Below are 18535 nucleotides of genomic sequence, written 5' to 3'. Positions count from 1 at the left end.
GAGTCTCTGTCAGCCAGGCTGCAGTGCAGTGGCACAATCTCGGCTCACTGCAACCTCAGCCTCCCAGGTTCAAGCTGTTCTCCTGCCTCAGCCTCCCAAGTAGCTGGGATTACAAGCACCTGTCGCCACACCCAGCTAATGTTTGTATTTTTAGTAGAGACAAGGTTTCACCATGCTGGCCAAGCTGGTCTTGAACTCCTGACCTCAAGTGATCCACCCACCTTGGCCTCCCAAAGTGCTGGGATTACAAGCATAAGCCACCGCACCCAGGCTTTAACAGCTTTATTAAGACATATAATTCACATACAGTTCACTCATTTGAAGTATACAATTGGCCAGGCACAGTGACTCACTCCTGTAATCCCAGCATTTTGGGAGGCTGAGGCAGGCAGATTGCTTGAGTCCAGAAGTTCGAGACCAGCCTGGACAACGTGATGAAACCCCATCTCTACAAAATAAAATACAAAAATTAGCTGGGTGTGGTGGCATGCACCTGTAAGTCCCAGCTACTTGGAAGGCTGAGGTGGGCGGATCGCTTGAATCCAGGAGGCAGAAGTTGCAGTGAGCTGAGATCACACCATTGCACTCCAGCCTGGGCAACAGAGGGAGAGGCTGTCGCAAAAAGAAACAAACAAATAAAAAGTATAAAATATACTCATTTAAAGTATATACTTCAATGGCATTTTTTGGGGAAAAAATGTATTCCTAAGTAAAAAAAAAAAAAAAAGTATACATTTCAATGGCTTTTTGTATACTCATAGATACATGTGACCATCACCACAGTCAATTTTAGAGTATTTACACCACCTCAAAAAGAAACCTAGTGCCTTTTAAGTTAATCCCCATTCCATCTTCCCATTCCCTCATCCAGAACCCTAAGAAACCATTCATCTATTTTCTGTGTCTATAGATTCCTGTGCTCTAGACTTCCATATGAATGGAATCATATAGTATGTGGTCTTTTGTGACTGGCTTCTTTAACTTAGCACAATGTTTTCAAGGTTCATCTATGTTGTAGCATTAATCAGTACTTCATTTCACCTTATGGCCAAATATTCCATAGTGTGGATGAGCCACATTTTATGTGTTCATCTGTTAATGAATATTTCAGTTGTTTCCACCTTTTGGCTATTATGAATAATGTTGCTATCAACATTAATATACAAGTTTCTGTGTGAACGTGTTTTTGGGTATATACCTAGGAATGAATGGAATTGCTGGGTCATATGGTTAACTCTATATTTAAACATCTGAGGAACTGCCAGGCTGTTTTCCTTTTTTTTTTTTTTTGACGGAGTCTCGCTCTGTCGCCCAGGCTGGAGTACAGTGGTGCCATCTCGGATCACTGCAAGCTCCGCCTCCTGGGTTCACGCCATTTTCCTGCCTCAGCTTCCCAGGTAGCTGGGACTACAGGTGCCTGCCACCACGCCCGGCTAATTTTTTGTACTTTTAGTAGAGATGGGGTTTCACTGTGTTAGCCAAGATGGTCTCCATCTCCTGACCTCGTGATCCGCCCTCCTTGGCCTCCCAAAATGCTGGGATTACAGGCGTGAGCCACCACGCCCAGCCTGCCAGGCTGTTTTCCAACACAGTTGCACCATTTTACATTCACAGCAGCAGTGTATGAAAATGCCAATTTCTCCCCATCCTTGACAACACTTATCTCACTTTTTGATTCTAGTCATCCCAGTGGCTGTGAAGTGGTTATCTCATTGTGGTTTTGGTCTGCAATTCTCTGATGACTGATGATGTCGAGTATTTCTTCATGTGCTTACATAGGTCACTTTTATGTCTTTTCTGGAGGAATGTCTATTCAGATCCTTTGCCCACTTTTAAATGGACTTTTCTTTAAAAAAAAAATTGTTTTTTAGTCAAAATCTTGCTCTGTCACCCAGGCTGGAGTGCACTGGTGTGATCGTGGCTCACTGCAACCTCTCCGCCTCCCAAGTTCAAGCAATTCTCTTGCCTCAGCCTCCCACGTAGCTGGGACTACAGGCGCGCACCATCACACCCAGCTAATTTTTGTAGAGACTGGGTTTCGCCATGTTGGCCAGGTTTGTCTCAAACTCCTGACCTTAGGATATCTGCCCACCTTGGCCTCCCAAAGTGGTGGGATTACAGGCATGAGCCACCACATCTGGCCAAAAAACAATTTTTCAAGGAGCCATGTCTCACTATGTTGCCCAGGTTGGAGTGCAGTGGTTATTCACAGGCACAATCATAGTACAATGCAGCCTTGAACTCCTGGCCTCAAGGGATCCTCCTGCATAGCTAGGACTACAGGTGCATGCCACCATGCCCAACAGATTTTCTTTGTTCTTTTTCGAGACAGGTCTTGCTCTGTCGTGAACACAGCTTATTGCAACCCTGACCTCCTGGGCTCAAGCAATCCTCCTGCCTCAGACTCCCATGTAGCTGGGACCACAGGCACATGCCACCATGCTCAGCTAATTTTTTTTTTTTTTTTTTTAGAGACAAAGTATCTTTGTTGTCCAGGCTGTTCTTAAATTCCTGAGCTCAAGCAATCCTCCTGCCTTGCCCTCCCAAAGTGCTGGGATACAGATGTGAGCCACCACACCCGGCCCAGATTGTCTTTTTTTTTTTTTTTTTTTTTTTTTTTTGAGATGGAGTTTCGCTCTTGTTGCCTGGGCTGGAGTGCAATGGTGAGATCTCGGCTCACTGCAACCTCCACCTCCCAGATTTAAGTGATCTCCTGCCTCAGCCTCCCAAGTAGCTGGGATTACAGGCACCTGCCACCACATCCAGTTAAATTTTGTATTTTTAGTAGAGATGGTGTTTCACCAAGTTGGCCACGCTGTCCTCAAACTCCTGACGTCAGGTGATCCACCCGCCTCAGCCTCCCAAAGTGCTGGGATTACAGGCGTGAGCCACCATGCCCAGCCCAGATTGCCTTTTTATTATTAAGTATATATTCTAGATACAAGTCTCTTATCAGATATCAGATATATGATTTGCAAATATTTTCTCCCTTTCTGCGGGTTGTGTTTCATCATGATGTCCCTTGAGGCACAAAACTTTTAAATTTTGATGTGTTCCAACTTATATTTTTGTTGTTGCTCATGCTTTTGGTGCCATATCTAAGGATCCTTTGCAAAACCCGAAGTCATGAAGATTTTACCCGTGTTGTCTTCTAAGAACTTTAGTTTTAGTTCTTTCTTTTACATCACTCATCGATTTTATCTTTTGTAAATAGTGTGAGGTAAAAATCGAACTTCAATCCTTTGCATGTGGCTACCCAGTTGTCCCAGCACCATTTGTTGAAAAACTATTATTTCCATATGGGATGGTCTTGGCACCCTTGTCAAAAATCAATTGACTATAGATATATGAGTTTATTTCTGGAATCTTAATTCTATTACATTGATCACTACATCGATTCTTGTGCCAGTTCCACATTGTCTTTTTTCTTTTTTTTAGGACAGGGTCTCACTTTATTGCCCAGGCTGGAGTGCAGTGGTGTGATCTTGGCTCACTGCAGCCTCAACCTCCTAGACTCAAGTGATCCTCCCACCTCAGCCTCCCAAATAGCTGGGACCATGCCTGGCTAATTTTTTAAAATTTATTTTAGGTAGACACAAGGTCTCACTATGATGCCCAGGGTAATCTTGAAGTCCAGGGCTCAAGGGATCCTCCCACTTTGGCATCTATAAGTGCTGGGATTACAGGCATGAGCCACTGCACCCACCCTTAAATTTTTTGTAGAGATGGGGTCTCACTGTGTTGCCCAGGCTGGAGGATTTTTTGTATGCAAGATAATGCCATTTGTGAATATAGTTTTATCTCTTCCTTTCCAATCTGGATGCCTTTTATTTCTTTCTCTCGCCTAATTGCTCTGGCTAGAACCTTCAGCACAATGCTGACTTGAAGTGGCAAGAGTGAATATCCTTGTGTTCCTGATATTGGAGGAAAAGTATCCAGTCTTTCACCATTAAGCAATGATGTTGGCTATAGGTTACTCATAGGTACACTTTTATCAAGTTGACCAAGTCCCCGTCTATTCCAGCCAATGGCACCTTAACATTCCAAAGCTGAACTCACTTTTGCTCTAGCTTCTGTCAAACCCAAACTGTTCTGATTCTTGATATTTCTTAGTTGGCACCACTATTAACCTGTCTTAGATTGGATTCTCTAAAAACAGAGCCTGAGAAAGTGATTCCGTACAAATGGTTTATTGAGGGAGTGCTCTCAAGTAAAACCTGTAATAAAGTGAGGGAAGCAATATAGGACGGGGGGGAAGGTTAGCCAAAGATATAGATTCAGATGGTAAGTTTAGCCTCCACTAGGAACTCTGGAACATAAATGGCACCACATTTGTCCTACTTTGAGGAAAGGGGGAGGAATTTTGGAATTTTTTTTTTTTCTGAGATGCAATCTCACTCTGTCGCCCAGGCTGGAGTGCAGTGGTATGATCTTGGCTCACTGCAACCTCCGCCTCCCAGGTCAGGATAAATTTTTGCCTTTTCCAGTTCAGTGTAATCAACTCACCATCAAGTGTCTGGTTGTTCTCCTTGAGTAGTACTGAACTGGGGGCTCAGCATTGGTCTCTGTTGCTGACAGGTTGAACACTCAGCAACAGCAGTAGTTAGGTCAGCTTTGGGTGAGAGGAGTCCATGTCTCTAGGTCAATGAGTAGCCTCCATCTCTGCCACCATGGTGATTCTATTCATGAGTACACTGTGCAAGCACTGGGATAGCTGAGGTAGTCCTGATAAATTCACCCTGTCCAACATGGTGAAACCCCATCTCTACTAAAAATATAAAAATTAGCCAGGTGTGGTGGCAGGCGCCTGTAATCCCAGCTACTCGGGAGGCTGAGGCAGGAGAATCACTTGAACCTGGGAGGCGGAGGTTGCAGTGAGCTGAGATCTCACCATTGCACTCCGGCCTGGGTGACAAGAGTGAGACTTTGTCTCAAAAAAAAAAAAAAATCATCCTGTCCATCTGGTTACTTAGTCCTTTGCTGGCAATGCTTTAATAGGCTACACTCTCACTGACCCATCCAAATGCTCTTCATCCAACCTTTTCACCCATTTTTAAATCTTGTTTCTTCCAGGCCCCTGACCAGCAAAGCCACTGACCATGAGTTCTTGTATAACTATCTCCAGCCACTTTTTTTTTTTTCCTCAAAGGAAATGATCAAGTACATTGCCTGAAGCCCTACACATTAAGATTTCCCTCATCATTGTCTTTCAGAACCACCCCAGTAGGTCTCAGTGAGAGGCTGTAGTCCATCTGGCTTACCCCAACATAACAGGGCAGTCTACCCATAAACCAGGCCTAGATTTTTCCCTCCTCTGTGAGGTGGTTGAAGGAATTTTTGTATGGCCAGAGGCATGAGCTAAGAAAAAGGAATCAGTGCACCAGAGGTAGGTGACAGGGGAGTGCTGGAGCCCCTTGCTCAATTTAACTTACTTATGCCACCAAGTTTGCTTGGGCTTCTTCCCAAATGTACCATTTCCACTGTAAGATGGCTTGCTGCTGTATACACCCAACCTCATGACTTGGAGGGTCTAATGATAACCAGCTGGTTATATGGGCAACTGGTCACATGGTCACTTGAAATCTCATGGTCAGGCACTGAGTCTCTTCCAGGGCCTAACAGCAAGCCAGAAAATGCATTTCAAATGGTAAAACTTTTTCTGCTAAAAATGGCATCACCTTACTCCAGAATCCTGGAGGTCTGGGCTGGAACCCTCCCTCCTACTGGGTATTATCAAAGAATCTACAGTCTCTTTTCCTACCACACATACCTCTAATACAATGGAATTTTCTAGGTGATATGGCCCCCCTGGACCTGTTGCAGAGCTGTTTCTTGCATCCCCAAGTGCAGAATATGCTGCCTCCAAAACCATAAGAGGCCTGCAATAACCTGTACTTTACTTTAGAGGTGATGTTCCAGAATGCTTCAGACCACTGGACCACTGAACTAAAAATTTCACCAATGTCACAGGCCCCTGCATCTTTGCAGCATTTATCCCCCATCACCTTGAGTATATATATCTAACCAAGCAATCCAGAGTACTTGAAACTGCTTGGTTTTTGGGTCTGATTAACATATCCATAATACCTAATTTGTATAACTTTTTTTTTTTTTTTTTAAGATGGAGTCTTACTCTGTCGTCCAGCCTGCAGTGCAATGGCACAATCTCAGCTCACTGCAACCTCCACCTCCCAGGTTCAAGTGATTCTCCTGCCTCAGCCTCCCAAGTAACTGGGACTGCAGGCATGCGCCACCATGCCCAACTAATTTTTGTATTTTTAGTAGAGACAGGGTTTCACCATGTTGGCCAGGTTGGTCTCAAACTCCTGACCTCAGGTGATACAACCGCCTCAGCCTCCCAAAGTGCTGCGATTACAGGTGTGAGCCACCACGCCAGGCCAGATAGTAAGTATTTTCAATTTTGCAGGCCATATGGTCTGTGTTGCAACTACTACATTCAGCCATTGTAGCACAAAAGCATCCACAGACAATATGTAAATAAATGATAGTTGCATGTTAATAAAACTTTATTTGCAAAAACAGATAATGAACCAGATTTGGCCTGTGGGCTGTAGTTTGCTGATCCCTGTGCTAGATTAGCAGCTACATACCTATACAAGAGGCTGTTACTTTGTCCAGTAAAGAAAGCATATCCAACACAGCACTGCATTTGGGACTACTACTTGCTTAAATTTGTAGTATTCCACTGTTATTCACCATAGGCCATCTAGTTTTTGCACAGGTCAAACAGCTGAAACTGAATTTGACTATAATGGAGACAACACCCCTACAACCTTTAAGTCTTTAAGGGTTGAACTCATCTCTGCCATTTTCCCCAGAATACAGTATATTTACTATCTTGGCAGAGGTGGGAGTGCAGTTTCAGGAGCATGGCCTTTCTGCCAAAACTGCTAAACATATTCATTCTGATTATACATTTGGAAACGGGGGAAATGATCATAATGTGGGTTTTTGGACCCACTGTGAGAGCAGGGTTGGGGGTGTTGAGAGGGGAAGACACTGTGGTGGTACTTCAGGTTCCTGGGTATCAATGCCAACTCAGACCCTGTAACCCTGTTTCCCAAGTCAAAAACAACTGCATATTCTTTTCCTAGTGTTTGGTTGTGATATTGTAAAATATGTATTTGGTCTTTAACCCCTTTTCCTGAAATATAACTTCTAAAATCCTTAAAATCTTCAAAGTGATGTCTTATTGTATTCCAATGAGTTGACTGATGGTTGGCATCCCCTAGGTGGCTTCAGGATGGGGGTCAGTCAACAAAAAGACCAAAGCAGTATTAGAGGGTTGGAACTTTCAACCCCACCCCCAAACCTCTAGGGAGGACAGAGGGGCTGAATTTTAAATTAATCACCAATGGCCAATGGTTCAGCCAATCATGCCTATATATAAAGCCTCCATAAAAACCCAAAAAGACAAGATCTAGACAGCTTCCAAGATGCAAAACGCATGAGGGTTTCTAGAATGAGGAGTCCCCAACACCTGGGCCATGAACCAGTACCAGTCCACGGCTTGTTAGGAACTGGGCCTCACAGCAGGAGGTGAGTGGCAGGTGGGCCAGCAATACCGCCTAAGCTCTACCTCCTGTCAGATCAGCAGTGGCACTAGATTCTCCGAGGAGTGCAAAACCTATTGTGAACTGCACGTGAGGGATCTAGGTTGTGTGCCCCTTATGAGAATCTAGCTAATGCCTGATGATCTGAGGTAGAACAGTTTCATCCCAAAACCATCCCCCCACCCCCGTCTGTGCAAAACTTGTCTTCTATGAGACTGGTCCCTGGTGCAAGAATGTTGGGGACCACTGTCCTAAATGGTGGCATACCCAGAGAAGGAACGGAAGCTCTGCAACCTTGCCTTATACATCTTTTCATCTTTTTTTTTTTGAGAGATGGAGTCTTGCTCTGTCTGTTGCCCAGGCTGGAGTACAGTGACACAGTCTCAGCTCACTGCAACCTCCGCCTCCCCGGTTCAAGCAATTCTCCTTCCTCAGCTTCCCAAGTAGCTGGGACTATAGGCATGCACCACCACACCCAGCTAATTTTTGTATTTTTTTAATAGAGACAGGATTTCACTATATGTTCACCAGGCTGGTCTCGAACTCCTGACCTTAGGTGATCCACCCACCTCGGCCTCCCAAAGTGTTGGGATTACAAGCGTAAGCCACTGGGTCCAGCCATGTTTTCATCTATATTCATTGTAATATCCTTTAAATAAACTGAAATATGTAAGTAAGTGTTTCCCCAAGTTTTGTGGGCCACTCTAACAAATTAATCAAACCCAAGGAGGGGGCTGTAGACACCCTGATTTATAGCACAGGCAAAATAACCCAGGAATTGCAATTGACATCAGAAGTTGGGGGAGATAGTCTCGGTGATTGACTGGTCAACCTGTGGGATCTGACACTGTCTCCAGGTAGACAGTGTCAGAATTAAAGTAAATTAGAGGATATCCAGCTGTTATCCACTGCAGAATTGCTTGCTTGTTGAGGGGAGGGAATTCCACACATGTGATTACAGAAGAGTTCTGTGTTGCTCATTGTGGTATGAGAAGAGAGGATGAACAGTGCTTTTCCACTCAATGATTAACTGATAAATGGCTCTTTCCATTGATAGCTTATGAGTCTAAGAACTATCTCAGGCTTAAAAACTGGACAAGAAATTGGGACTTTTCTTTGAAGTTTCTGACTTCAGCCTTCTATTCAACCATTCTTGATCTCCCTTATATATAAGAAGGCAATACTCTTCTTGGTTGCCGATCTATCCTGCTCCTAGGACCACTCACATTCCGTTAGCCATCTCCACTTTGACCTTGCTACCCTTAAGGAAATTTACTCACCTTGCTTCTGAGAGTTAAGTGTTGCCATCTGACCTCTGCTATGTCAGGATCCTATCATTCCCCCACTGCTACTAGGAAACCAGTTTCTTTTACATCTTGTATCAGCTTCAATCTACAGAGACAGCCACTTCTAAATTTCTCAAAGATGTTGGTAACCCTTTATCAGTGCCTTTCCCATTGTCTTTATTAAAAAATAATTCCCAGGTCTTTCTGGGGTATATAGTCAGCTGGTGGGCTTACCAGTGTTATATAATATTCATTCTTGCATACCCATTTCCTCTAAGTCTTCTGGTCCTTTTTTGCATGGTCTGCCGTCTCCACTTCATTCAATATGGGCCAGTGTTTTCTCCTAGCTCCCCAAAGCCGTCTTAACATCATATTATAACTGCCTCGTGGGGCTTTGACAAGACTTTCCAGAGTCACAGGAAAATGTCCCAATTATCACAAAGTTTGTATGAATTCAATTCTTAATTCATGAAGCCACCCATACAATCACAAATTTATCTAACACATTTAATTTTGGAACAAAGGAGCAACTCCTTTAAAGTTTGAGAGTCGCATAAATATTTCATATACAGCTTAAACCTATGCCTTGTAATGATTATTTTTGAGCAGCAGAAAAGGAAGGCTAGAGAAATGCTAGAGATGTCCTTACTAGTGACACATTCTTGCTGAAGAACAAGTTCTCTGGAAGTGAAACTCAACTAGGAGAGAACAAGAGGTACAGATAGATATCAGTTCGGCTAGGGTCTTCAGAGAGACTGAGGGCCCCAAAACTGCTACTCAAAGGTGATTTGCAGACTTGTGCTGGTCAGTGAACACTTTTTTTTTTTTTTTTTTTTTTTTTTTTTTTTTTTTTAACCAGTCTGTGACATGGTGAATTAGAAATTGAGAGTGTTTAAAAACTTTTTAGCATTTTAATGTTGCTGTGATATCCAAGTACATGATCAATGGACTTAACCTACAGAACAGTCTGGCCAGTTTGGGTGCTGTCAAACTTGCCGGGTTGGCAGCACACAGTGTGAACTCCATACCTGTCATGGGCAATAGGAATGCATATTGATAAGTGAAGGACTGGAAAACAAAAAACCTGGTCCTTTACCATACATAGTTTGAGAAAGACTGCCCTAGAGTACCATACCTCCACCACAAGTCCTGGAATAATTCCAAAAGTTTTTGGAACAAAGTGTGACCTGAGGTCAACTTGCTCACATTCAATCAAAATAAAAATAAAAATGAGTGCCTTGGGAACAAAGATAAAGTGGACTAGGGCATCTATTTAGATTCCTGGAGTAAGCCCTGGCTAGGCTAGCAGAAGTGAGAATCTGTAAAAGAAAACTGGTAGGACAGAAGGCACAAGGTTCACAGAGAAGGGCTCTTTTGTTCTTCCCTCCTCCTCTCTATCCTTGTCCAGTTTTTGGCTGGAGCTTTAAGGAGAAAATAGTGACACTCAAGCCCCATGACTACATCACAAGTATACCTGTACTTTCTCCATCTCTGGCAGAACAGAGACATTTTACATTCAGATCTGGGCTCTTCCATGCTCTGGTAAGGTATAGGAGTTGGAGTTTCTCAAATAGCCTGAGGCCTTAAGAACATTTCCTTCCTCACCAATACCATAAAACATGTAAGGTCTTCAAGGGGTGAAAAGTTTTAACCTCGGGGCAAGTGACATGTCAGAAGCACAAAGTGACTCATAATGAATGTGAATTTGCTCTGGAGAGACTTATCTTCTGAGTGAACCAGGACAGCCAGCTGGGCTGACCAGAATATCTACCAACATATGTCAGCCAAGGTCCATAGACCCACTGGGAGCCACAGAAAAAAAGCCACGTCAGCTCCAAGAAAAATAATTTAGAAAACATAACAATATATTACTAACATTAATAACAATAATATAAAAGGTTAAAATATAATACCACTTGAAGGGCTTTCTACATTGAAATACTCAAGGGAACATGAGGAAAGATGGCCATCCAGTCTCCTTTGCCAACTGAGGTGCAGACTGAGTTGTGGAAGGTGGGTGTTGATGGAACCCAGCATTACAATATTGTGTAGAACTAGTCTCCTAATATACCTCACTCTGCAACTTATGGAAGCTGAGGAAGATCAGAAAAAGACCTGAATGAAAAATAGGCCACACTCCTCACTCAGAATATTTATTATATTCTGCCCCATGGGGCCTTGCAGGAAAAGGAACCCAAGCTATACCCCTACTCCTTTTCCAAGCTACTTTCCTGAACCAAGGGACAGGATTCTAAGAGAATCATGTATCTCAAATAAGCCAGAATGTATCTGGGGAAGAATAGCCATTAATTTCCTAGACCTGACACTGGGTTTATTTGTGTCTGCCAGGAAGACGGGGAGTCAGTGAGAATGGTAGATGGACTAGATGAGGGGAAATAGGATGGGCCCTTCTTTATCACAGCTTGAGCTCAAAAAGGTTGGGATAAACAGGTGTTTCAAAAAGAGAGGAGGTAAGAGAGAGGACCGGCAGGGGATAGAGGAAGGTCAGGGGCTGGGTTCACCCATATCACATAGCATTGTAGGAAGAAGCAGGGTAACCATTTGAGTTCTCAGGCTGGAACAGGGAGGTGAGGGCTAAGCACCTAGAGAGAGGAGAATCCTAAGGCCTCTCTTTCAACTCTATTGTGATTAGATGCAAAAGCCCTTTCCCTTTAGAGAATTCAGAATGGTCTGTCTGAAGGCAAGAGAGCATAGTGACAGACCTGTAGCCCCAGCCCAGGCTGTTTCTCCCCATTCTCAAAGGCTCTGCCAGGAGAACTATAGAAATACAGAGTCCCTGGACTCTGCCCCTCCTCCCCAGATCCAAGAGAGGGAGTAGAGACAAGGCACAAAGACCCTGGGCATAAAGGTGAACATCAGTGTGGCCACATATAACATTATTTTGAGAAAGGAAAGAAAGGGCATGCCCCAAAAGGGATGCCTTCCTTCACCTGGCAGGTAGCTGGAACTTTGATAGTGGCAGAAACCACAATGAAGTAGGGTTCACAGAAACGGCCTGTGAAACAGACCCTATTCTTAGAGAGACAGAGGAAAAACCTCAGCTGGTATGGCACAATCTTGAATGGGATGAGAGGGCAGCGGGCAGACTTCTCCCGCAGGTGACACTCCTGCCTCAGGTCCCAATGGTTCTGCTGACTCCAGATGTTCCCCATAGCTGGGACTCAGAGAGGAAAACGTGTTGTGTTTCACATGATCAGACACTGTTCGCCACTGGCACCTGGTGGGCCCGAAAGATTGAGGGCATCCAGGTCAAAGTTGAGGCCAGGAGGCTGGGGAAGAGATGAAGGGACTCAGATAATTGCTCATTTTTTAGGACAGACGTGAAGATCCATCCCCAGTAGCCACAATTATCACCTTAGGTGGAATCCTGAGAGGTTAAAGAATTCTGGAAATTGGGGGCTCAGATTAAAATGTGGAAAAAGAAGACATACTCACCATCTCTCCAGCCAGCTCCTTTGGAGGATGGCCCAAATCCTGTAGCTAGAAAATAAGGAAAATGGAACATGAAATAGAGAAAAGCCCAGAAAACAACAGAGGATCCAGAAGAGGAATCTAATGAATGATCTCTCTATCTCTTCTGACAGAGATCACAAGAGAGGATCCCTCCTCCACCTAGGTCTAGCAGTATTGCATCCTTCCCAGATACCTCCTCCACTGAACACCTAAGTGGACAGCACCAGTGGGCAGAAGGCAAGAGGCCTTACCTGCTGCATAAGATCCAGCACCATCTCAAAACGAGCCTTTTGAGTGGTTTCACTGTCTGTGGGGGTCTCTGCCTCGAACTGCTCACATATTTTGCACATGACGCTGTGCTGCTCCTGATATTTTTCAAACTGCTCTGGAGGTAGAGATTCCCGATGACTCTGCAACCATTCTGGATACTAAGAAAAGAGAGAATGGGTGGAAAACAATTAAGTGAACAATGGATATGGATGGGTAATCAGAACAATGTGATTAAAATGTGAAAGGGAAAGGGACGTAGAAAAACGAAAAGCTAAATAAGTAAGTTCATCATGAAAAGTGGCACTGACTCCAACCAGATCACCTGGCCATGTTAGCATTTATGGTCACCAGAGATTGGTAAGCTTCTGTAAAGGGCCAGACAGTGAATATTTTAGGCTTCAAGGGCCACATATGATCTCCGTTGTGTTTTTTCTTCTTTTTTTTCCAGACAGAGTTTTACTCTGTCACCCAGGCTGGAGTGTGATGGTGTGATCACCACTCACTGCAGCCTCGATCTCCCCAGGCTCAAGCAATCCTCCCACCTGAGCCTCCCCAAGTAGCTGGGTCTACAAGTGTGCACCACTGTGACTGGCTAGTTTTTTTTGTATTTTGTAGAGACAGGGTTTCATCATGTTGCTCAAGCTGGTCTTAAACTCCTGGGCTCAAGCAATCTGTCCACCTTGGCCTCCCAAAGTGCTGGAACTATAGGAGTGAGCCACTACGCTCGGCTATTGCACATTTTCTTTGTAGTTTTTTCAAATGACCTTAAAAATGTAAAAACCATTATTTGCTAGAGAGTTGGATTTGGCCCACCCAGGTCTTGGCCTGCTGACTCGTGGTCTGTACTATTCATTACACACTTACCCACATTTCCCCGTGTCACTGAAAAGCTATTATTCCTATATTTTATCTCTCCAGTAAAACTATACACTCTTTAGCCAGGTGTGGTGGCTCACACTTGTAATCCCAGCACTTTGGGAGGCTGAGGTGGGAGGATCACTTGAGCTCAGAAGTTTGAGACCAGCCTGAGCAATATAGTGAAAGCTCATCTCTACAAAAAATTTTTAAAACATTGGCCAAGCATGGTGGCACACACCTGTAGTCCCAGCCACTCAGGAGGCTGAGATGGGAGAATCACTTGAGCCTGGGATGGGGAGGCTGTGGTGAGCCAAGATCGTGCCACTGTGCTCCAACTGGAGCGAGACCCTGTCTCAAAACAAAATGATACAACCACACATATAAGCTCTTTTATGGCAGGGACCATCATTTAAACTACTCTTACTCTGTTCGCATCACAAAGCCAGTAAGTAAATCCTCGGTTAATTCTTTTTCTTTTTGAGATGGAGTCTTGCTCTGTCGCCCAGGCCAGAGTACAGTGGCACAATCTCAGCTCACTGATATTCACAATACTCACAATACTCAGCTCACAATCTCAGCTCTGCCTCCCAGGTTCAAGTGATTCTCCTGCTGCCTCCTGTGTAGTTGCGATCACAGGCATGAGCCACTACGCCAGGCTAATTTTTGTATTTTTACTAGAGACGGGGTTTCACCATGTTGGCCAGGCTGGTCTCGAACTCCTGACCTCAGGTGATCCACCTGCCTCAGCCTCCTAAAGTGCTGGGATTACAGGCATGAGCCACCATGCCCAGCCGAATTCTTGCTGGAGAAATAAAGTCAGAAATGCAAGATTGATCAGACAACAATCCCAGAGTCTTGAACCAGTTTATAGAAAACTAGAACTGAAGGATTTCCTCTTAGACCCCAAACGTTATACCCCTTATACCCCAACGTATAGTGTGACAGCTTTATTCTCTCAGAGACACAACTCTCCCCACCCCCCAACTCTCCCTGCCTCAAATAAATAAAGAAGGAAAAAAAGCACACTCGAGTTACTCCTTCTGGAGGCTCTGAGTAGACAAAATAGCCCACATCAGTTGATGTGATGGAGAATGAAGAGAAAAAGCAGAAATGGAAGTTCACAAACCTTTTCTGTGATCTCCTTCAGTGATGGGTACAGCACATCCTTGGAGAGTAGGTTCTGCATAATACTCTGCATGATGGGGAGGATGTTCCCCTCCCCATCCCCTTCGTCCATGCCTAGCCCCTCCATGGCCTTGGTCAGCTCTTCTTCTGACATGCCGGAGTTCTAGATAGGACAAGTAAGAGGTGAGCAGGGATACTACCTTCTTGGGATGCTCACCACTCTCTCAGGTGACAAAGATAAACTATCTAAACTTGCCTGTAACAAAACAATAAGACAGCAACAGACTTGGGATGATACTCAAAGCATCTGTCTTTTGAGACTCTGCTGGAGAAATGTTTGGGAGTGGACCCCTTGTGGGCCTCTACTACTTTCTCCTCACCTGAAGGTCAGTGGCATTTTTGGCTAATCCACTTAGTGTTTCCTTTAGGCAAGAAGTGAATTCTTGTTGGGAGGTCATATCACTGCCTAGGAGAGATTAAAAAAGCCAACATCATTTAGGAGTTTGTTTCCTTGCCTAGACTGAACTGGTTACCAGCTTGGATATGAAGCATTTACTAGTGAATCATTATCACTCCCAATCTTGGAAAACCCTATGGTTATCTTCATAGTCTTTTCATAAATCTATTTAATACACGGACTCTGCATCAGTTTATTCTCCATGATGATACCCACAATAACACTGTGACCTTTCAAATGGTCAGTTTTGAATAATGTTTTCTATTACTTTCCAACCTATCTCACCCCTTTTCATTAACAGGGATTCCCATCCTTTCTCTCATTGCCTTTACCCGTTCCTTGGCTGTGACATCATGATTGCTATCAACTTCATTAAGAATTCTGGTGTTTTCAGGCAACAAAGACTTAAGAGTCTGTTCAGATATTTCCGTGTATCTGGGGTCTCCTCACCCACTCTCCCTGCAGCTTCCGAGAGCTTTTGGAACTGCTCCACCAGGTGGGGCTCTTCCTCAGCCAACTCCTTCATTGCCTTCTCGAACTCCGCAGTGGCTTGGGAAGCCAGTTCACTGTCGAATAGTTCCTGGAAAAACTTCTCTTGGGAAGCGAAGAGGGAATCCTGCGGGGGAAGGATGGCTGAAATGCGTCTCTTACTTAGGACTACACTGCACCTGGCCTCTGATAGAAGCCACAGGCAGTGGCTATGGGAAATGCACCTCCCTCCTACCCACTTCCACTGGACATTCTAACTACTGCTCCTAATGAGGATAGCAAAGAAGGTATCTAGTCATTGAAGGAGGGTATGGGATGGCATTCCAATCCAACCATTTAAACCTACTATTTTTTCAAGGAACTCTGAGATTCCCCCACTCAACCTCAAGTCCTTATTTTACAAGGACTGAGGCTGGCAAGAGCACTCACCAATGTGAGGCCAAGGTACCCTCCCCCATTCCCCTCTGGCCCATAGGGGCCTGCCCAACCTCTGCTCAGGGCTGCATGCCCATCCCCTCCCCATCCCTTAAGGGGGTGGAATTTATACTTTGGCAGTGTCTCCTGGCGATCTCTTCTGGGGCCCCGAAGCATCAGGGGCCGTGGTGGTAGAAGGGGGTGCTGGGGAGGGTTTGGCTTTATCGAAATCATCAAGAGCACCTTCAGAGACAAGAGACATGGTGTGTGTGTTGGCAACAGATGAGAATGCAAGCAAGACTGGGTGGTTTCTGGGCAAAGCATTAGGAATATGATTTTTCAAATTGCCAACTTTCCTCAATTTTCCTCCTTGAGTCCCCCACCTCCCCAGACCACCCTCAATGAGCCTCCTACTTCCTTCTGGATTACCTAATTTATTGTGAGCAAAGGCAAAGAAATCCCTTCAGGTGGAACAAGTGTCCATCGCAGAGCTGGGAGGAGAGGATTAAAAAGTTCTGCAGAGACATCTCCATCTATAGTGTCTCCCTTACCACATCCTAATGATTCCCTGGAAATCCCATACAAATACCCAACAGGAGTAGAGAACACAGATGTCCTCATCCCTCTGAACTCACTCTGGAGCTCTAAAAGGAATAACTTGGTGAGAAAGCACAAGACATCCCACCTAGCTTCCTGTTGGTACTGGTACCAGCACAGACTGAGGGACTACATACCAGACTCCATGGTAAGGCATTAAACTATCTTCTCTTATTCTCCAGTTTAGTGCTCCCCCACAACCTTCTGGAGCTCCTTTTGGCCTGATCTCTGCAGATAACCGTACGCTAATTTACACAGTCACTTGGCACTCCTCAGGGTTTCTGTTCACTTTTCTGCCTGCCCACATCTCTGTGATTGAGCAAGCGATTACAAATTCACCTCTGCCCTGAAAAGCCTGTGTCCTCACCACCATTCTGCTTGCCAGGCCTAGGGAGAAAGCACTAGCCCCACTCTGGGCAGGAAGCCAACAGGGGAGTGGAGAGTAATGCTAAGAAAACATCCCCCGTCTTTCAGGAGGGTGAACTGCTTTCCCCTGAAATCGCCACATCCTCAGTTTCTCAAAATAAGGGAAAGGAGTCCGCTTGAGCTACTGACAAGATGAAAGAACTGTTAAGGGGCCTAACGAGAGAAAGAGAAAAGTACTAGGAGGAGAAAAGTGTCTTTCGTGTTAAGGAAGACAGGACGAGGCACAGAAGGACCGGCCACGAGCTTGCTAGGAGTTAATGTAAGCAATCAGTGAGTGCGTGGTTCGCTACCCATCAAGAACCAAATGCTGCTGCTGCTGCTGCTGAAGTCGGACTCTAAGAACTTAGTAACCTAAAGAGGAGTTTGGAGAGGTATCATGAAACGCCGTCCTGCAGAAACATCCACAATCTGGACCACTGAGGGACCCCAGGTGAGCTCCCCAGCTCCAGTCGCCGGGGTGGGGCAGGATGACCCAGAGATTTTTGGGGGGCTCGGGGGTCAGACTCTTCGCCCCCATTTAACCTTTGCAGAGCCTCTCCCGCCCCGTCTCTAATATCTCAGGTTCACTTAACCCCCGGAATGGGTCCTCACACCTGCCCTCTTCGGGCCTTTCCCATTATGGGCTCTTACTTTCCAGAAGCTCCTCCAATTCCCTGTCCGCTTCGGCCCCGACACCATAATCTTCCTCAGCGGCCGCCATCTTGCTACCTCCGACTTGCCGTAGGAGGCGGGACCCTCTCGGTGCCGCCACGCCCTCCACCCCTTCGCTCCCGCCCTCTTCTGCCTCGGGTAACCAATGGTATTGTTGGCCAGTGCGGAACCGCCATTTTTAAAGGGCCAGGAAGCTTTCAGTTTTTGTGTTTTGGGTATTTTTCTCTTTTCTCCTGTGAAACATAGAATTAGGGATAAGACAGGGTTATTTTCTGTCTGGTTTTAGAGGCCCGGACTCCTTTCTTTCAACTTCCCAAATTACCTGGCGAAGCTCTTTCATTATTTCTTCCTGAGCTGTGAGTAGGCCAGATTGAGACAAACTGCCTACAAATAACCAGAATCTGTACATATATAATTGAGATGACAATTATGGTATATAACATACCACTTTCTCTCACTTCTTTTTTTTTTTTTTTTTTTTTTTTTGAGAAGGAGTCTCGCTCTGTCGTCTACGCTGGAATGCAGTGGCGCCATCTTGGCTCACTGCAGCCTTGGCCTCCCGGGTTCAAGCGATTCTCCTGCTTTAGCCTCTCGTGTAGCTGGGATTACAGGCGCGCGCCACCGCATCCGACTAAATTTTTGTAGAGACGGGGTTTTACCATGTTGGCCAGGCTGGTTGGCCAGGCTGGTCTCGAACTCCGGACCTCAGGTGATCCGCCCTCCTCGGCCTCCCGAAGTGCTGGGATTACAGGCGTGAGCCACTGCGCCCGGCTTCACTTCATTGTTTCACTCAAATATTATATTTTCTGAAACGCTTTCCTTGGCCATTCCCGTTCCTTTTCTTCCTAACACTGAACAGTATCTGACATACTATCTACCGTACTTGTTTATTCTCCGCTCCCCACCCTGCAGAA

At 45.2% G+C, this 18535-nt stretch overlaps 1 protein-coding gene across 4 annotated transcripts; it reads right to left on the bottom strand.

Annotated features, from left to right (window-relative positions):
* Positions 1–272: 272 nt before the first annotated feature.
* Positions 273–17849, bottom strand: PEX19 (peroxisomal biogenesis factor 19). Of its 4 annotated transcripts, none has more exons than XM_054451195.2 (8): positions 17601–17721; positions 16081–16190; positions 15495–15660; positions 14968–15053; positions 14589–14750; positions 12586–12762; positions 12317–12361; positions 273–448 (listed from the first exon to the last, which is right to left on the bottom strand). In XM_054451195.2, the coding sequence occupies exons 1-8, from the start codon at positions 17668–17670 to the stop codon at positions 350–352; spliced, it is 915 nt and encodes a 304-aa protein (XP_054307170.1). In that variant the 5' UTR covers positions 17671–17721; the 3' UTR covers positions 273–349. The 4 variants fall into 4 exon arrangements, with proteins under 4 accessions (XP_054307170.1, XP_054307177.1, XP_054307187.1 ...); XM_054451202.2 differs by lacking the exon at positions 273–448 and adding an exon at positions 10998–12150; XM_054451212.2 differs by lacking the exon at positions 273–448 and adding an exon at positions 10998–12098.
* Between the last annotated feature and the right edge of the window lie 686 nt (positions 17850–18535).

Source organism: Pongo pygmaeus, chromosome 1 (assembly GCF_028885625.2).
Source record: "Pongo pygmaeus isolate AG05252 chromosome 1, NHGRI_mPonPyg2-v2.0_pri, whole genome shotgun sequence".
Lineage (NCBI taxonomy): Eukaryota > Metazoa > Chordata > Mammalia > Primates > Hominidae > Pongo > Pongo pygmaeus.
This window is presented reverse-complemented; position numbering and strand designations above follow the sequence as displayed.